A 19,946-nucleotide genomic window follows, 5' to 3' on the forward strand; every position below is an offset into this window, starting at 1 on the left:
ACGATGTAGTATGAAAGGTAAGCTTCCCATTTGTGGGGCTCAGTTTTATAGAAGATGGGAAGAAAAAAAGAACACATGAAAGTGTGAAATTAAATATTTGTGTTTCCCAGATTGCATACGATTAAACATCTGAGAGCTTTGCCAATGGCATTTAACTTAAAATATACACAATGCATAATTCAAATAACAGCTCCTATTCTTACCTTGTATTTCAAACTTCATTGATTTGAGAACCTTTGATTTGAACCAACAGTGTTTAAACTGAAAAGGTTAAGATAATCTATCACTGCCATATTTTGTGCCTTCTAACCAGTGGCTCAGCAACCAGAGCAGGTTTTGCATAACACACTGAATGTTTTCCAAGTTGATGGCCAGTATTGCAGATATTCTGTAGAAGACTTCATTATGTGCTCTGAGTATTGGCAGAAGTTTAAAACAAAGAGTCTTGAAAATAAGTCAAAAAGAGGCTATTCCTTGTCAAAGAGATTTTTAAATTATTTTAGTCTTGTTTTACTTCAGTGATTACAATAACCTTTAATACAAAAGATCTGGGAATCTTTCAAACATAAAGGACCAGGAAAGAATTAGATTTTTCCTTTTCATGGTTCAGGTATGGTTTTATGGGTTTTTTTTTTTTTTTGTCACTTATAAAACATTTAAATGACAACAGAATCCAGTGATCACTTTAACTAGGAAGTGCAGGCAATAGTCACAATAGTGTGATCTCTGAAGTAGGGAGTCAAGGGTCAGAAATGTCAGATGGCCTTTGGATGATTTCGGGGACCTCCAGGGAACTTCAACTAACCCTTAAGATATGAATTGGGCGTAAGAGGTAGTCATGAACTTTCAGCCTTTATGTTTACTCTCTGAGTGTTGGTGTCTTTCATCATAAAGATCTTCCCAGGGCCAATTTCCCTGCAAGTCAGGAGCATGCAGGGGTAATCCTCCATGGTCCCGCACTCAAACGCCGAAAGCTGTACCGATGCTTCCACCTTCATCTTTGAATTTGGGCCACTTTTTCAAGTCTGAATCCCACTGCAGTTCTAAAGTCTAAAGCTTTAAAAATAATCAACTCTAAACTCTAGCCTTTGGGATGTATTGTTCCCTTCTTCTCTTTTTATGTTCTGTCATATTGACAGAAGAGAAGGTGCTAGTTGTGAAAAATGTAGCTCTTGGTTTCGTTACTCAGATATGATGACACCTGTTACTGCCTTTAATTTTAGTTAATTTGGGGACAGGGGAGCGAGTCATGTGGGGCAAGAAGATTATTGGCAGGGTCTGAGTCACAAGTCCCCTGTCCTCTGGAATTTTATTGGGAATGTGGGCCACCTACTTGTTAGGCTGAAGGGGCTGTGAAGGGCAGACTTAGTTTCCACCTCAAGACCTGGATCTGTCAGAGTGAATGGCGACAACATTCCCCCCTGCCAAAATTTGTTTTTGCATTAACTTATTTTGGGGAGTCTAATGAGGGAGTGACAGGGGTGGAGGGTTTTCAAGCAAAGAGTGGCCTGTTGGAAGAACACAAGCTTCTCTCATTTGTCATCTTTGGGTAGAAATGCCCTAAGCTGGCCGTCCTGGAGCCAAAACTTCCAGCAGGCAACTTTTTCCCCTCCCTTCCAGCCCCTGTCTATCTTGTACTCAACGCTCTCCACTTCATTTTTCAATCACTCTCATCTTCTCCTACCTGTAGAGTGTACTCCAAAGACAACTCAAACACCATCATGCAGATTAAACACGTCTGTCACGAAAAACACTTATGTTTCCAAGTTTCTAACTCTCAGCCCCACTGTACTGGAATGGTAGAACTGAATGGGACCCCTTTGCAGGTCTATTTTTTTCTTAAGTTTAAAGTAAAATGCAAAGCCTCTCATAGGATTGATGTTTTTCGTCCGGCTCTTTCATTTATTCAAAGTGGGAATGCTTTAAGAGTCCTTTCTACTTTCCTGGGTGACACATGACTGACCCAAGTCTCTGCCTAAAAAGCTGCCCACACCCAGCTGAGCGGTTTAGTGGAGAAAACGCTCTGACCAGGGGCTCCCCAGGCAATAGGATTCCAGCACTGGCCCTGCACTGAGTGGCCCTTTCCCTAGGCCTCGCTGAGCTGTAAAATAAGGAGGCGACTGGGCTGGATCCCCGAGGCCCGCAGTCCGGTCGGGTCTCAGGTCCTATAAGCCAAGTCGAGAGAAGCGTTTTGTCTAACTGCGTTTAAACTCCTGGGAATTCACGTGTGAACCCCGGGGTCTGCAGACTTGCAAGTGCGTGAATAATGCAGCTGCTCCGGCTTTGCAACGCTGCTGAGAGCGCTCGAGCCACAAGGTGCCTGTACTGCCGCTGCACTCGCTCACGGGGCGCTCGGGGCCGCTCCGCCCGGACACCCCCACGCGCTGTCCCCGGAGGCGCGCCCCGGACGCCGTCCTGTGAAGCCCGCTCCCGTGGCCTCCCAGCTCCTCTCTCTGTTTTTTTCCTCCTGGCCGCGATACTCCAGAGAAGGGAAGTGTTCGAAACTGCAACTGAGTGGCGTTGTTGCGCCGGCAGCGGAGCTTCCCAGTCCCCGAACGCGAGAGAGAGAGAGAGAGAGAGCGCGAGAGCGAGAGCGAGAGAGAGCGAGAGAGAGCGAGCGAGAGAGCGAGAGAGAGCGAGAGAGAGCGCGATCGAGAGAGAGACGGAGGGAGAGAGAGAGACAGACAGAGAGGGGGAGAGAGAGAGATGGAGAGAGGGAGAGGGAGGGGGAGACACGGAGGGAGAGAGACGGAAGGAGAGGGGGAGAGAGGGGGGGGAGAGAGGGAGAGAGAGAGAAGAGGAGAGGGAGAGAGAAAGGGGGGTGTCTGTGTGCGAGAGAGCGCTCTGGAGCAAAGCAGCTGGAAAATGCCCAGAAATACTTTCACAGCGGTCAAGCTGGAAACCCCCTGCGCGTCCTCCCCGTCCCCGCCCCTCCCGACCTAGGTCCCCCACGCCCCCCGCCGGGAGGGTGTGTACCCCACCTGCCACCGGGCCAGCTCTGAGTGGCGGTGGTGGGGTGACTGCGGGGGGTGTGGCGGCGCGCGAGGCGAGAACCCGGAGGCGGCGGGGCCCTGGGCCTGGCTGCCCGCGGGGCCGCGCGGCCGCCTCCCCCCGCCCCGCGCCGCCGCCTCCCCCTCCTCCGCCGCCGCCGCCGGTCGCCTGTCTCCGCGCTGGGCATGTCTCGGGAGCCGGAGCGGCCCGGGCCGCGGGGGCTCTGCGGCGCATGGACGGCGGCGGCGCCCGGAGAGCAGGGGGAGGAGAAGGCGCAAGCGGCGGAGGAGGCGGCGACCTGCGGCGAGAGGCACCGGCGGCGCGAGGGGACGGCCGGCCGCCGGCGAGGCTCCGGCCCCACTACTTTTCCGTAGCCTCCCGGCCTCAGCAGCACGGCCACCGCCGCCGCCGCCGCCGCCACGGCCAAGGCCACGGCCGCCGCCCGCCTGGCCGCCGCTGAGCGCCGCGCACGCCCGCACTCACTCCCGCCACCCCACGCACACGCACAACCCCCTCCCGCCCTCCCCACGCCCCCCGCCCCAGGAGGGGGGAGAGAGGCAAAAAGTAAGAGAGGAAAAAAAATAGCAGGAAGATGGCGCCCACCAAGCCCAGCTTTCAGCAGGATCCTTCCAGGCGAGAACGGTAACACTTTTCTGTTTATTGAACCTGCCGCCGGGGCGGCTGCTGCTGCTGCCGCTGCCGCCGCCGCCGCCGCCGCCGCCGCCGCCGCCGCCGCCAAGGTGGCGGGGCCCGCTCCGCAGCCCGCCTCTTGGGCCGCGAGCCCGCGGGGACCTGGTCGGCGGGCTGGCGGCTCCGCGCTCGCTCGCGGTCCCCGCGCGCATTGTCCGCCCGCGGCGGCTGCGGCAGCGGCGGCGGCGCCAGGCTCTCCGAGCGGTCGCACCTCCTCGGCTCGGCGAATGAAGTGACTCGCTGACAGAAAAAAAAAGAAAAAAAAAAAAAGAATGAAAAAGCAAAAAAGAAAAGAAAAAGAAAGAGAAACAAACAGAAAAGAAGGGGCTGCTGTGTGAGTGGGAGCAGCGGAGCGGGTGGGGGGGCCGGGGGATCCCCGGGGCCGCCGCAGGTCCCTTGGCAGCTGCTCTCTAGGAAGGAATGAGGCTGGGGAGGGGGAGGGAAGGCAGGCGAGAAGGGGGAGGAGGAGAGGAGAGGAGGAGGAGGCCGGGGGCGGGGAGCGCGGAGCTCGCGCCAGGCCCGGACGGTGTCGCCGAGGGACTGTCTCCGCGCGGAGCAGCTAGGCCGGGCCGGGCGGAGAGAGGCGCGCGGCCGCCGCCTCCCTGCCGCCCAGGCTGCGTCCCCAGCCTCGGCAACTTGTGGGTCTCCTGCTTTGCCCTCTGTTCTCCTCTCCTGCCCTCCTCTCCACTCCCTTGCCCCCCACAGAAAATAAGGAAAAGAAAGAAGAAAATCCTTCAATCCAAATCAGCAAGCCAACAGCGAGATCCAAAATGTGCCAACAGTTGGAGCATCTCTGCCCCGTTAGTTACTGTTTGGGGATCTGTGTTTAAAAAAGTTCCTGGTGAGAATTGCCTAGCCAGGCAAGGAGCTCAGCCGAGCATGTCTGTTTGAAGTTAGTTAAACCAAAGCCAAAGGGAAAGGGAGTTTGTATTCAAAATTTCCTTAACCGTCCTACGTGGATGGTATTGTTAGATTTCGGAGTAACTAAGCACCCCTCCGCCCCACGTGGTTTTCCCTCCTGCTGTCCACCCAGCCTACTTTGTTTGGAATCCTATTTGCTATTAATTGGCAGCGTTAATGACGTTAATTGCATATAGCATATTGGTTTGAGCAAAGTGAATATCTCTCTCTGTCTCCAAGAAGAAAATGCTCAGTAGGAAGTATGAAATGTTACCCATTGAATCGTGAGGAAAACAAATGCGGTTAGATATATGCACCCCCTGTCCCCCCCACTCCCGCCCCCAAGCAGCGATGTTTACTTTCCTCACAGGCTTAAGTGAACTTGAAAAGAAGATGAGGGCAGTCCGCAGTAGCAAGACTTAATTATTATTACGTGGGTAGTTTTATTTTTGGTACAACGTAGCATTTAACCTATAGTTTACATCAAGAGGCGGTAGGGAGATATTATTAAACAAGCTATTCCTTTAAAAAGCTTCAGTTGCACTGTTGCTTGTTTCCTCCATACAGTAGGGACCGCAGAATTGTCAGGATTAAGGAAATAATTTTAAGTTGGTACTTAAGTGACTCATTCTAAACTCTAGCTAATTTCTATATAAATCATGTACCTGAGAATAAATCATACACAGTCCAGTTTTTAAAGATGTTAAAAGTGAGTAGCATTAACTATCTGACAACTCAAAAGCTAAAACGAACATTTAGTCTTAGTGTTTTATGAGAATTCACGTATTAAGTACTTTACTCTTGTAGGTAGAAAAATTATGTCTCAGAGCATCGTGCAAGGCTTTTAATAATTACTTCTTATTTAACATGATGATGAATACTTTTTGAAATCAGAAGTTTGTAATTGATTTCCTCCGTTCTTTCCTTCCTCTTTGCCTCCTTCATCCCCAGTTCTGCTGGTAGTAAGTGTATTTACTGGGATGGCCCCAGTAATCTCTCTAGCAGAGGCCTATTTGTGTGCCATTTTGGGAATTTCTCTGAGATGGGAATCTTGAAGATAGAATTAATTTCTAGAGGAAACTTCATAGCCTGTGCATGAGCGCGTTCTTTATCACCTGTCTCCATTTGGCATTCGAAGAAGGTAAATCAAAGTGTGCGATTTGTTATTCTGCTCCACTTGAGAGCTGAACTAAATAACACTTGGTCTGAAATTCTGATTGAAGTTGTAGGAGGATATACTGTATTTAATTTAATGCCCTTTAATAGCATCTTCTTGTTCAGCTCGGAAGCTGTCATTTTAAAGGTTGGATCTGAGAAGGTTTAACCTGTAGGGAGAGGGAGTAGTACTAAGGAGGTAGGGGCAGAAGGAGCGATATAGAGGAAAGGAAGGAAGGACTTATAAAACTAAATGTTTTCAAACAGTAATAACCACAAACTTGGCCCGTTATCCAAACAGTTGTTTTATGCCCCAAGGGTTCACTTTGTTATTAGGGTTTTAAATGTTCTTAACACTTTAAGTGTAAACATTACACATGTTAGTTGATTTGGTTTTGTAATGAGAAATGGGAAGTCAGATGGTTGGTTCAGGAGGGGTGTTTTTCATAGTTACTTGCTTCAGCTAAGTAGTCATTTTACCTTTGTGTGCACTTTGTGCCTGAACTTACTGGTTAGTAGTATGATTTCTCTGTAACGGTTGAACACAAATATGTTTATAAGAGATGGCTTTCTGTGGACATGCTTCAAGTGATCTCGCTTTTCCTTAAAAAATGGTTTCCAAATCATTGATTTCATAAAGGCATTTACGGACACTATTCTTTACTGCTTTTCAAATATACCAGTAATCAAAAACTTGAAAAAATACATCTTTTGAATTGTCTTGTTGTTTATTTATGACATATCTGACCTGAATTGAAGAATACAGTACAAAAGTCATTTCCTTCTAATAATGTTTACAGAGTAAATTTTGGAAAGAGAAGCTTTTTCTTGATAATGTCTTACGTTATTATTTAGTATTCCTTAAATTTCTCTGACTCATACACACAAAGTGTCTCTTTGGAGCCTGAAAGAACAAGTTGAAAACCTTGTGCATTTAAACAAAACAAAAAACAAAAAACAAAACAAAACTCCAATAGGCTGCAAATTATATAGCACTACCACAGAGTGTTTCCACTATGTGGATGTATAACCGAGAAAATTAGACAGAAGTGTCAGGCATGCGATATGCCCATGCTGGCTTTGCAAAGCATATTCCATTTGCACAGGGCTTTTGGTTTAAAAAGTAAAGGTGGTGGTGGAGACTTTTTTGGAGGTATTTCTTCCTACAGTGTAAGCTTAAACACAGAGTGATAAATAATGATGTGCGTTGTCTAACACTTGCTTATATATAAATAGCTCCACAAGATTGCTTAAATGATAATCGAAAATATGAAATAGGATGGCCTTCATATCACAAGGCCAAGGGTCTACAAATGGATAAACTGAAATAATGAAATATTTCCAAGGCAACAGACTGTCAACAAGAACTGTAATGCATGGGCATATCATAGAACCACCAGAGAGGATATTAGATTGTATAGCTCTGGAGCCAGGAGTTATAATGACCTTCATTACGTAGGACCCTCCCACATTACAACATCCTTTCATATTTCCAATTTCTGATTTATAAATTGAGAGACACAAAGCTACTTCAAATCTGTAATATGCCAATTACTAGATTTGATTTGTTACAATGAGCAAACTCGAATCCAAGATTATTTGATGCTTTTGGTTTTAAAAAAAAAAATTACATGAGTTAATTTTTAGCACCTAGTGGTATTATGAGTAAAGTTTTAGTCCCTGTGTCTTTAAAATATTCTTAAAAATATGACTTATTTTTGACTAAAAGTTATGGGGAATTAATGTCTTGTTCAGCAATGAATTGGTAAGAATTATATTGCAATTTAAATATAATCTACACATTGTAACAGCTTGATATTTTTGGCAATATGAAGTTTGAGTTTTCCCCAGAATTCTTCTACACAACGGTTGCCCCTACCTACAATAGATCTATTTTATGGGAATGCCAGAATTTCCATGAACCCCTCAACTCTTCTGGTCTGGCCCACTGGCATGTTAAAATTACATCTGTTTGAAACTGGACCTGATGTCCAGGGTCCCCTGCTCTGTGGTGAGGTTTTCTATGATGGTGTATCTGTACTGTATATGCTTTTGTAAAGCAGAACTTTTGCGGGAGGATTTAGGCAGTTTAGCTTTTATTTAGTTATTTTTTAAGCTGTTGAGCTTTAAATTTTGTGGGGTATTTGCAGGGGATATGTCACAGAGATTTCTGAATCATTCCTGGTGATGTTTTTCTCTGTAAACTTCCTTAAGTGCTTTATTATTATTACTAATGACCCTTAGATAGTCTATTTTTCTTTTCCTATTTTTTCCTGCAATTCTAGTGATTCTCTTTCCTATGCAGAATGCCACTCACTAAATTTAAAGAAAATTAAGCACACGTGAGAGCATAACTAGCCCCTCCCCTGTTATGTTTACATGGCTACTTTTTCTATATTATAGCGTTTCATCTCTTGAATTAACTTTTAAAAAATTCTGCATTGCTGTTGGCTTAGAATCTAACTTCAAGTGCTTTATCGGCATTTCTTAATTGCATACAATGGGTAAGGCTGAAACCTAGTGTAAGGGTTAGTATGTTGAAAATTTTAGTTCATTTGATTAAATATTAATTTTAAAATTTAAATGCTTCCAAAGTTGCTCATAATGGAATATGTGAAACTTTAAATATTTAAATCTATACTATGATTAGCTAAGAACTTCCTGAATTTATGGGAAAATTCAGTTATGTTTGCTTTGCATTTAATGTTAGTATTTTCACAGTAAACAGTGCCTGTTTTTTTTTTTTGTTTGTTTGTTTGTTTTTATTTCCTCATTGGGCAGTGTAATAAACCAACTGTAACTGAATGATATTTTTTACTGCGCTGGGCCCCATTAGTGTGAATAGGATGTTTGCACTAGTAAGTTTGATAGAACTGTACATAGAATAATTTGTAGTAATATTAATAATAGTACAGTGCATAAGCAGGACATGGCTTAGTAAGAGGAAGGTGACTGCTACTATATCTGAAATTACTAGGGCAGTGACAAGATTAAACAACACTTGAAGTTGTCTGTATACATGTCTAAAGTGTAATGTTTTGGTGAATTAATTGGAATACTTGTGATCTCGTGTACAAAATCGTGAGAGGCAAGATGAAAATCGCACATTACTGTTGTCCAAACTGCTCATGGGCCCCGACTATAATTATTGATCGGTTTTTTCATTCAGCTTTATTTATCCAACCTCTGCAATGGACCATCATGACTTGTGTGGGGGATGGTGGTGAATAATGCACCCTGTAAGAGCAGTTGCTCTAGTTATAGACTTGTCTTTATATTGGATATGTGAAATATTATCAAGGGCCAGAAAACACCCTTTTCTGGAAGAGTAGGAAGTACAGAATTCATAGACCTATAAATAAGACTCCTTATCTACTTTGACTTCTGTTAGCTTAGTGTTCTGCGGGGACAGGTATTCAGCCTGTAAAATATTGTAAGTAATGACTATAAAATGATTAGAGATTCTTGGGAGAAAGAAAGAAAAGATGCTATATAATGTAAATGAAATTATAGCAAAAAATTTTAAAGATCTTTGATGGGATTTTAAAATGAAAATAGATCACATATGATCATAATAAAGATTTATTGGACATTACATGTTTCAGGCCCTGTGTTAAATACTTTGTAGTAATTTTCTCATTGGTTTCTCCACTGCCCTACAAGGGAAGTGCTAATATCCCCATTTATGGATGAGAAAACAGAGGCTTACTGTTCCCAAAGAAGGTGGTAGAGTTAGAGATTGAAATCAGGTTTGTCTCTAGAAATGTACCTTAACTGCAGTGTGGAGGGGCCTACATTTTTGGATTTTCTAGAGTCGGGGATTTCTGAGTCGATGCCAGAAAGTTTCTATGGCAGAAAGACTGTGTGGGCTGTGAGTAGTGAACTAGATCTCTGCTTCTTAGTCCTTCCTCAGATGTTTGGAGAAGTTCAGAAATACCGTGTTTATAAAGTTAGAGGGAGAATCAAGAAATTATTCTCACTCTACCTTTTAACATTCTGGTAGTTTTGTGGGCAAGCTCCACAGCTGTCTGTACTTTGGGGCAGACTTTTTACTGAATGGTTTCAGAAGAATCAGTTTGCCATGTACGTAGGCCTCTTTGGTCTTAGACTGTGAAGTATTCAGTGACCTCTTCCGCCCGTGTTATTCTTGCCTCAGAGTGTGCCACAGTTTAATCCAAAGATTACAGTTGAGATGTTTTTATTTTGGGATAGTTTTGCCACTGAATGGGTAGAAACAACCTCATAGGCTTTCTGAATAACACACTCTAGTTCCTGTATTTCTGGATGTTGTCTTCTGAGATATATAAGGACTCTTGTATATCTCAAAAGTTGGCCTCTTGCCAAATTATCTGGCATTATAATAATGACAGCAAGCATTTATATAGCACTGTGTACCAGGTACTGTTCTAAGGGCCTTACGTATATTAATTAACTCATTTAATTAAAAACACGTTAAAAATGGACCACAATAAATACACAAGTGATAAGTTATCGTTACTGACTTCCCCCCACCCTCCTCCCAGAAGCTCACACACTTGCCGCATCTTCAAGAAGGGAAAGTCTTGGTAACATTTTAATTCCTCTAATGCCAGGGATCACAGAGGTTGGTCTGGTGTGTAACAGTTCTTTGACAAAAGCTATACTTCAGGAAACTTTGTAGCATCTGACTCTATCACTGCTCATTGTAGAATGTATGCTAGATTTGAGGTAATAGACAAGCATGCCACATTTATCTTCCCGTTTTTAGATCTAATACTGTCAACCAAATAGCTTCCTTAAAAAAAAAAATGTATAGTAGGAATTTCAGGGCTTGAAAGGACTAGATAAGCAGCGCTTGAGTATTTGTGGTTGAAAGCTGAGTATTTTGTTTGTGTAACAATTAAATATTCACTTTTACATTCAGAAAATTTCTTGTTTACATAAAGAATAGGTTGCCTTGTGAAATGTTGGAAAGGGCTCATTTAGAGAGATGTTTTGCTAAAATATGGAAGATAAAAAGCAACAGTCAATAGGAAGTATAAGTGAAAAATAGGCTACAAAATTTCAAACAGCATTCAGATCATCTTAAAAGAAATTGTATCTGATTACAGTATTTTATTATCATCGGTATGCTAATGCAGAATTAAACAGCTCTGACTTGGGTACCGAGGTTATATATAACATTAAAACTTAAATATTTATCACATATTTTGGAAAGTAGTGCCACATAGCATTTTAAGACCACTTTATGGAATCACAGGTCATTTCAGTAATATCTGATTACTTCTGATAGACTGGGGCTTTCTTCATTTGTAAGATTTATTTTAAAAATTTTATTATAAAGAAAAGTGTAATAGTGGGTTAAGGGTCATCTTTAGTGAATATAGCTGAAATCAGTTATCCTCCCCCCCCCACAACTATGAATTCCTTTCTGCTATTGTAACACTGCAGGAAAGGGTACTAGTTCTAAACTTCATTCAGAAGCACTTTACTCATAAAGACTGCAGTATTTTGGTAGGAGCAAGTGGAATGATTGAAACTGTTTGCAGAACCTCTCTCTCTGGTCCTAGAAAAAGGAGATATCAATGAATAAGGATATTTTAGTAGCTAATATGTATTACACTGATTGAGGGAGCATTTTTCCCTACAAAAATAATTCATTCCTCAAAATCTATTTCTTAAAAACATATCCATTCTATTCGTATATATGAATGGGATGATTTTTATTTATTGTAGGAGATTTCTTTATGTTGTATACATGATTTATATATAAGCCAAACATATATTTATATATAGTCTTTACAGTGTAACATATATAAAATATAAACCAGATATACCATGTTTGTATAGATCTACCTGAAATGAGAAAATGTTACAAAGGTATCTTGAACATATTATAAATGTCTTACTTTAGATCAAGTTAAATTTAAATTTATGCAGTGGATTGGTGACTTTTTTGTTTTCCTAATGGTTTAAGGAAAAGTAGGCTCATCTTTTTTTTTTGCACATTTTTATTGTTCTGTGTAAATGTAATTTGTTAATCCTGTGAAATTTGTCATAGATAAATTTGCTTGGATTATCTTGTCACCACCGTATCTGCATTCTTTTGTTCATTGCTTATTCATAATTTAACAGTCTGGCAGTGAGCCTTTTTGGGATGCTCACAAAAGATATATGACCTCTACCAGCTGCTACTATAACCTGCAGAATGCACAGCAAGACATTAGAAACGTGAGGATTCCTCTACTGATTAAAGTGCTCTTCATTTAAACAGTCTGTTCATAAGAATCTCAGGAATCTCTTGCTACCAGCAGTTTTGATTTTTTTTCTTCCTAACAAAATTAGTTCTAACAATTGAATCTTCATTTGGTATGAATATTTCAGATTATCCAAAAGAAGTTAATTCCTTGAATGCTGTTTCTTCTTTATAACTAACTACTTAAATGTTTTACATTTGGGGGTATTAAAGTTATTCAGAAATGGTTTTATTGGACAAGAAAAAATGGAGAGTGGAGTAAATATCTCACATCCTAATCTTAGAAGAAATGGTTGGATTAATCCTACTTGAATCCAGGCACTTTACAGTTCATACTGTAAACATCCCATGTTATGTAGTATGGAGCAGACATTAAAAATAGAATGTAACTTGACGTGTAACCACATCTTTACGTTTTCATTATTCTGAATTAGTTTAACATATGAATTTATTCTCATCAACCCCACCCCCACCCCACCACCTCTCTCAAGAAATCAGCAGATCAGTTTATGAGTAATGGCTAGTTTTGCCTCTCTTCTGTGCAGGCATATGATTACAGTTCAAAATAATTCATTGCTAATCCATGCAGTATTGGTTCATCTCCATCACTCTGTTCTGTGATTAGAGCCTCAGGCCTGCTGCCTTGCTTTCTGCCCTGATTTTCTTTAACTGCAACCCTTGTTTTAATATAGTTCTGTAGTCACCACTCTCCTGCTCTCCCCTCTCCATTCCTCATATATATCGATTGCAGTAGATTAATATTTATTTGAAGCTATTTTTCAGGCTTTGTGAAAAATGTATTCATTTCTTACTGTGAATCTTCACCTAAAGGGAAAATGGAGAGGGAAGATGTAGGACTCAGGTATGCAACTCTTCTTATAGAGTAAAGCTATTGCTTTTACCAGTCTTCATTCTCTGCTTTGGTCAATGTTTGTTCTTTATACAATCAGGAAGTTGAGTTTCCTTGAGAAAAATTTTAGGCAGATTAAGCTACAATGTTGACAGTTTATCTCTAGTTTGTAACAGTTCTAAAATGGCTTTCTGTATTTTGGAAGTACATACTGCAGTCACCACAATATACATTGATCAGCTTGCATTTTCAGGCAGGGACACAAAGCTATCATTTTCCTTAACATCAAAATTTGCCAATTTTACCAGAAGGTCATCTAACAGATTTTTAAAAGACTTTGTTTCAGATCTTAGTAGTCCTGTGTTCCTTTTAATAATTACTTTCGTCTCATTGTAGCTGTGTGTTTGAAAGTGTAGGTCAATGAGGATGATTGCATTCAGAATTTCATGATCTGTGTAGTGGAACAAATTGAAAGCAAAGCCTGTATCAATCACTGTGAAGGGAGGGTTAATTGTTACCGCTTCTCAAGCCTCTGGACAGATAAACCAGTAATGAAATACTTATTGCTCTGATATGTGAATGCTAAAGGATGAAACAATGGAAACAGAAGCAGTCTTCAGAGATAACCAAAAAGGCAAAGAAAAAAGAATAAACTGGATGAAAGTATAGAACTGTGTATTGCATTAACTCTCTTAAAAGTAATACTGTTTTTAGCCTCCTACCCATCTTTTTTTCTGGCAGGTTAGGGCAGTATCATATATCAGGTTGCTAAAGCCAAATAAGAATATAAATGGAAAACTCTCTTTGTGTAAAAAAAGAAAAAAAAAGGAAGTGTAGTTCTATGCTTTATATGAATTGCGTATATTTTATAAAAATAATGTTTGAATTACTATTTAAGGTTTTCTGTTTTTAAAAATTAGTGATGCTACATATGTTACATTTGTTAAATATTATACATGTATAAATGGGTTAAATTCTTATACATGTATAAATGGCTTAAATTAAAGGATTGTTTTATCTTTGAAGAGATTTTGGAATTATCGGTCATTATAGACCAAAGCATAGAGGAAGTTGTGAAATACATAAAGAAATAATAAAATAAGAATTAGTGTTGCCAAGAAATCATGAGATAAGAGTAAACACATTTAACCATTTCTTCCATATGAACTTAACATTTAAACATCTGTTGGTTACTTATATGTTGAAATATATGCAAAAATATTTAGCCAAATTGAAGTCTTAGGCCCATGACAATCATCTCAACACAGTGGGTAGTTCTGAAAATTAATGAGAATGATAATACTGTAAAGACTGTTCCAGAGTTTGCCCAAATTCATTATCTAAGACTCTTGTTAAGAACATCTCAAAGAATTTTAACCAGGAAAATATATTAATGGTTCAAAAGCATTTTCAAAACCCTGAATTATAAAAGTATAATGGAATTATATATGCAAGAGTTATAGTTAGCAACAGAGATAGCAGAAGGTATTATGAAGGCATATTTTTCCATAACCTGTACTGCTCTTGCACATGGTTTCATCCAAGGGTTTAATCTCATACATTATTTTTTTGTTTTTAGGACAAGGAATTGGGATCATTTAAAAAATAAAATGGGGGAATTCCCTGGTGGTCCAGTGGTTGGGACTCTGCAGTTTCTCTGCCGAGGGCCCGGGTTCCATCCCTGGTCAGGGAACTACGATCTCACAAGCCACGTGGATGGCCAAAATAAAAAAATAAAATTTTTTTTCCCCCATTAATGTAGGGAAGCCTATATCATAAAAAGTTAAATATATCTTTTAGCAGTCACTTCATATTTGATACAAACAACTACTAACAAGATAGAACATTCTTAGCAAAAAGAAAGAACTGTCTTACACCTTTGTATTTATCTTCAGAAGGTTAAGAACTTCCCAAGGCCCATTTCTGCATAATATTGATGTGGCTGTAGAGCAACTTAAACAAATGATTTGGGGCATAGCACTTTTTATGACAGTAGCACCATCCCCTAGTTAATGTGGTTTTGTATATTGTAAAAGATAACTATAATAAGAATGCTATAACGTCCCTGGATCAGGATATTTAAACTGCTATTCAAATATGCTAGGACGTAAGTCAGTAGAGAGCCCTAAAAGTCAAGCTGTGCAAAGGGCTGTCAGTTTCTGTGTACAATAAAGGGCAGGCAAAAAGCAGGAAGAGTTCCATTACTCAATAATAAATGTGTTCTTAAGCTTAAGACAGCAGCCCATGGATATATCGAGATTGTCATGGCAATACATTATGAATTACCATTGGCTACTTGCTTGTTGGGTTCCAGTAGAACAGCAGGTCATGGCATAAGTCCTGGTCACCAGTGTCAGTCTTTCATTATCTTTGTAGGAAGTTGTACTTTACATAGGTCCTTTAACCGTTTACAGCCTCAGTTTCTTTATTTGTATACTGAGTTGCTAACATTTCCTTCCAGCTACAAAATTATGTGGCTACATGATTTGAATTGCATGACTATATGATACAAAGTAACGAGTTGAAGTATTTGTGGATGTTTTTTCTGATGGTATTAACACTTACATATATTCTTTATTTATAAAACTATTAAAGTTTTTAGATCAAATGTGATGCTTGTCAAGCAGGTTTCAATCAATAAAATATAGGATACCTAAGTATTTTTCTTTTATGAAAACATCTTTGACAGGAAACTTCTTATTGCAGGAATGTCCAGAGGGACATTGCAGAGGAAGCAATAGGCTATATTAAGTTATATTTTAAAGTGACATATTATGCACATGACTCAATGTAACACTGAAGAAAAACACAAAAAGTGTTCAGTGATAAATACATTTGTTGGTTAAATTCAATCAAGACAGTAGAACAACTTTGGAAATATTGAAAACCAGATGATATACCATAAAGAAGGAAGTTGATGTAATATTTGATGGACAGGTGAGTGCTTAGGGGAATAACTAATCTCTGAAAATTTTGTGTGTTCCTAAAACATTTATAAAAGAATAAATTTCTGTAGTGAGATATATGCCTAAACTACAACAATTATTTATTTCTTTTTAACCTTGTTTTTCAAAGGAGCTTTCTTCTAATTCCTCTCCCTTACTTGTAAAGTTGAACTGACTTAGTGTTTGTAGTGTAGACAGATTTAAATATTTATGATTGGATAAGATTCCTTGCTTCTAATAGGCTAATGACTTTTTAAATAGATGTATCGTCACTTATTTATTGTTTTCTTTGATTAATGATATTAATAGATACTGCAAGGAGGTAATTAACTTTTTTCCTAATTTCTATATATATGCAGATTGTCTAAATCTGTATTCTATATATTATCTGTAGATTAAGAGTATTTTATCCCCTAAACCTATTTTATACTTGTCAGTGATAATTTAACACCACTGATCAAAATATTTTCCCTAAAAGCACTCTATTCCTCAAAAGGTAATTTTCCATTTTTTACTGTGGAAACACTTAGGAAAAGAAAAAAGCAGGATATGGTGTAGACTGGACTTCTGTAACTCCTGTCTCTCCCTTTCACTCATCAAAACTGTTTTCCAAAGCTGATTTTGGCTAGCTGTTAGGAGATAATATGAATAGAACAATTTATAGTTAGGAATAAAGCTTATTTTCATTTTTAAAATGAACCAATAATAATAAACAAATTTTTAATTAATAGAACACAGAGAATCTTTAGTGTGTTCTTGCCTGTCTCTCCATATCACACGTATATACCCCTTCCCAAGAGATACATTAGTCAACACTTTGAAATACCTCTTCCGAAAATTTAACATCTCATCGTGACATTGTTTTAGAAATAATGTGTTAATTTTCTCACATTATTGAGTGTAAAAATGGATAAATGTCATGAGCTGGGTTAAATACATGTAATGTACATATTTTCGTTGGTAACCATTTTCTTTTTCTGTCTAGTTAAAAGTCTCTCACTGTGGTAAAGAGCTAGCACCAAGAGAAGAGATTTGGATTTGGGTGGTATATTGTGACACCAAGGTTGGAAGTGTCCACTCAGTGCTGAAATAGAAGTTAAATGTGGAATTTATAGATGGCTATAGTGTTCTTTGTAGAACGGAGTCTGCGGCAGATGTTTAGATTTGGGTTGAACCAAACCACAATAGACTTAGCCAGATCCATCCCATTCCCACTTCTTCTGAAGTTCATTTACCAAGTCTTGTTCCAAGGGCAAACATTACCATCTAGCTATATTTTGCTGTTATTCGCTTGTTAGCAGCATTTGCTCTATACATGGTCAAAAAGACTTTTGATAGGCCCTGATTGAATGTGGCCTCTCCTAACTTAAGCAGGAATCTTTAACCCATGGTCCACGTTATAGCAGTAGGTGAATGGGCTTCAGAGGATCCAAGAATCTCCTGAAATGGCATATTCATAACATTTTCATCAGTTACACACGGGAGTATATTTTCCCTGAAAACCTGTCTCAAGAATTTTGAAGAGTCTGAGACTTTATCCTACTTGCAAGCTAATGGCCTGGTACAGTTTAATGGATGCTGGTAGAAGATGCAAAACCCCTGATTCAGAGATGAAGAAAAGTTTAATACAGCGTTAGCAATAGCCAGGGTATCAACATCTAGTTCTGTGAGCCCCAGTTCCTACAGGATGATACAAAGTAGACTAGATAATACCTGCACATGCAGTAGCTTGGGTTATAAGAAGAACTCCGATCTTAGGGAACCTAAACCTTTTAGAGATGTCTCCCCTTTCCTATGAAGGGAGGAATGCTAGCTCTATCCTCCAAGGCTGTTCTCCATACAAACAAACATTAATAGATAGTTTGGAGCAAGGGACGGTTGGTACCTTGCCTACAAGATGTGCAGAAAATGCAAGAAAACTCATGGAGACTTGTCTCTCAACAATACGAATCACTATTATGGGGATTTTTATAGAAGGGATGAGAGGATCTAGTGCTGAAATAGTCCTATAGTTTAGAGATTCTTTGAGCTTAATGCAAAACAAAGTCAATGATTTGGAGAGAAAATGACCAAGGTTCCAAATATGTAATCTTTCCAAAATTGCATATGATGCAGTATCTGAAGCTTATGTAGGTTTAGTTGATTCGGTAGTGGATGGATCCTTACGATGTTAATACATTCATATTCTCATGACATATTATATCACAGTAGATATCTGTCCTATTTTGTAAGCATGCTCTCTTCCTGGTTTCCTCTATTTATCCATAAATTTTAACTTGCTGAGAGTTCACATCATGCCTTTGCATTATATCGTTTAAGTTTCTCTGTCACACAATAAGATAGGCTTTGCCAATATCTCCAATTTATAGATAAGGTCACAGTTAGTGAGGATTTGAAACTGGGCTCAAACCTTAGTTTGTGTTGACTTAGTATATGGTAGAGATGACATCCTTTTACCATACTAGCTTCCTTCTGGCTCTTGTGGATTTATTTTCTGTTTTCAATCTTTATTCTGGGGCTTCTCCATTTTCTCACATCACCTTCCTTCATCATAATGTTTTTCCCTTTTCTGTACCACCCCACATGGATCCAACTGATGATATAGGTCCCATCTTATATATCGCCTTTAATACATTCCATTGACTTGTAGCTATTGAGTCTTTTTGCATCCCCAAATTATACTAGATCATAACCTTTCTTATCTTCTGATTTCATGGTAACTATCTCTGTAAAGCTAATGATTACAATTGCAACATAAACAGATCAGCCAAAAGTTTGCAGATCATACCTAGCATTATGCTAAGGTATTACATTAAAGACTGTTATGAGAAGATTATGATCTTATTTAGCAATTTATAATCTGTAGTTCTATTTCCTGCATGGTTTTTATAACATTTAAATGTGAATAGATTTACATTTTGTGAGTTATGGTGGCATGGGTCATAATATATTCCCGTCTTTTGCATAGCATGGCACTTTTCTATATACCATAGTTTGTTGATGTATCTCACTTAAAAGCCTTGCTTAAAATAACCTGTGGCTTCTAGTTAATTCAGATCCAGCTATAAATTAGGAGTTTACCTCCAATCAGTGCCCAATGACTTGGCACTTCGCTTTCTCCCTTTCTAGTGTTTTAGCCCAGTCTTTATCCCAATAGGATTTAACAATACCATTCTAACATAATTTAATGCAAATTCATTATCAGTATATGGTCTAACTAATGAGACCACTCAGATCCAAATATTCTCTATTGGATACATTCCCTAGTCATTCTCTGCAATGGGGATTTTTTTTTAAACATCTTTATTGGAGTATAATTCCTTTACACTGGTGTGTTAGTTTCTGCTTTATAACAAAGTGAATCAGCTAAACATATATATATATCCCCAAATGTCCTCCCTCTTGTGTCTCCCTCCCATCCTCCCTATCCCACCCCTCTAGGTGGTCACAAAGCACCGAGCTGATCTCCCTGTGCTATGTGGCTGCTTCCCACTAGCTATCTATTTTACATTTGGTAGTGTATATATGTCCATGCCACTCTCTCACTTCGTCCCAGCTTACCCTTCCCCGTCCCCCTGTCCTCAAGTCCATCCTCTACATCTGTGTCTTTTTTCCTGTCCTGCCCCTTGGTTCTTCAGAACCATTTTTTTTTCTAGATTCAATATATATGTGTTAGCGTACGGTATTTGTTTTTCTCTCTGCCTTACTTCACTCTGTATGACAGACTCTAGGTCCATCCACCTCACTACAAATAACTCAATTTCGGGTTTTTTTATGGCTGAGTAATATTCCATTGTATATATGTGCCACATCTTCTTTATCCATATAAATGCCAATCAAATATCTGGAGATCATGCTAAAATATCAAACTGGAAGGTGCTCTTGAGGACGTGCCAGTGGGACATAGAGATTGTCTACCTGTTGGCAAGCAAGTCATAATTCATCATCAGAATCTGTTGTTAAAATTCTAAGTATTCATAACCAGAATAGAGTACTGTTAACCAAAATAATGGATGATAAAGAAATAAGTTATAGTTTCTTCTGTACTTGTCTTTCTGTGTAGATTGTGACCTCTCTGGAAGGGAAGAAATTATTCTCCTTCATTTTGCATGCCCAGTGGTGAAACACGTTCCTGGAACAGAGCTAGGGAATGAAGTAATGAATGAATTTTAGTTCTAAT

General features: G+C 39.6%; 1 protein-coding gene across 3 annotated transcripts in view; it reads left to right on the plus strand.

Moving 5' to 3' along the window:
• The first annotated feature begins 3,186 nt into the window (after positions 1-3,186).
• Positions 3,187-19,946, plus strand: part of NPAS3 (neuronal PAS domain protein 3) — an 867,013-nt gene continuing 850,253 nt past the window's right edge. For all 3 annotated transcript variants that reach the window (XM_049705378.1, XM_049705380.1, XM_049705379.1), the window contains exon 1: positions 3,187-3,633. In XM_049705378.1, coding sequence (XP_049561335.1) covers positions 3,584-3,633 — 50 coding nt within the window. In that variant the 5' untranslated portion in view covers positions 3,187-3,583. The remainder of the gene's footprint in view (positions 3,634-19,946) is intronic.

This window comes from Orcinus orca, chromosome 2 (genome assembly GCF_937001465.1).
Source record: "Orcinus orca chromosome 2, mOrcOrc1.1, whole genome shotgun sequence".
Classification (NCBI taxonomy): Eukaryota; Metazoa; Chordata; class Mammalia; order Artiodactyla; family Delphinidae; genus Orcinus; species Orcinus orca.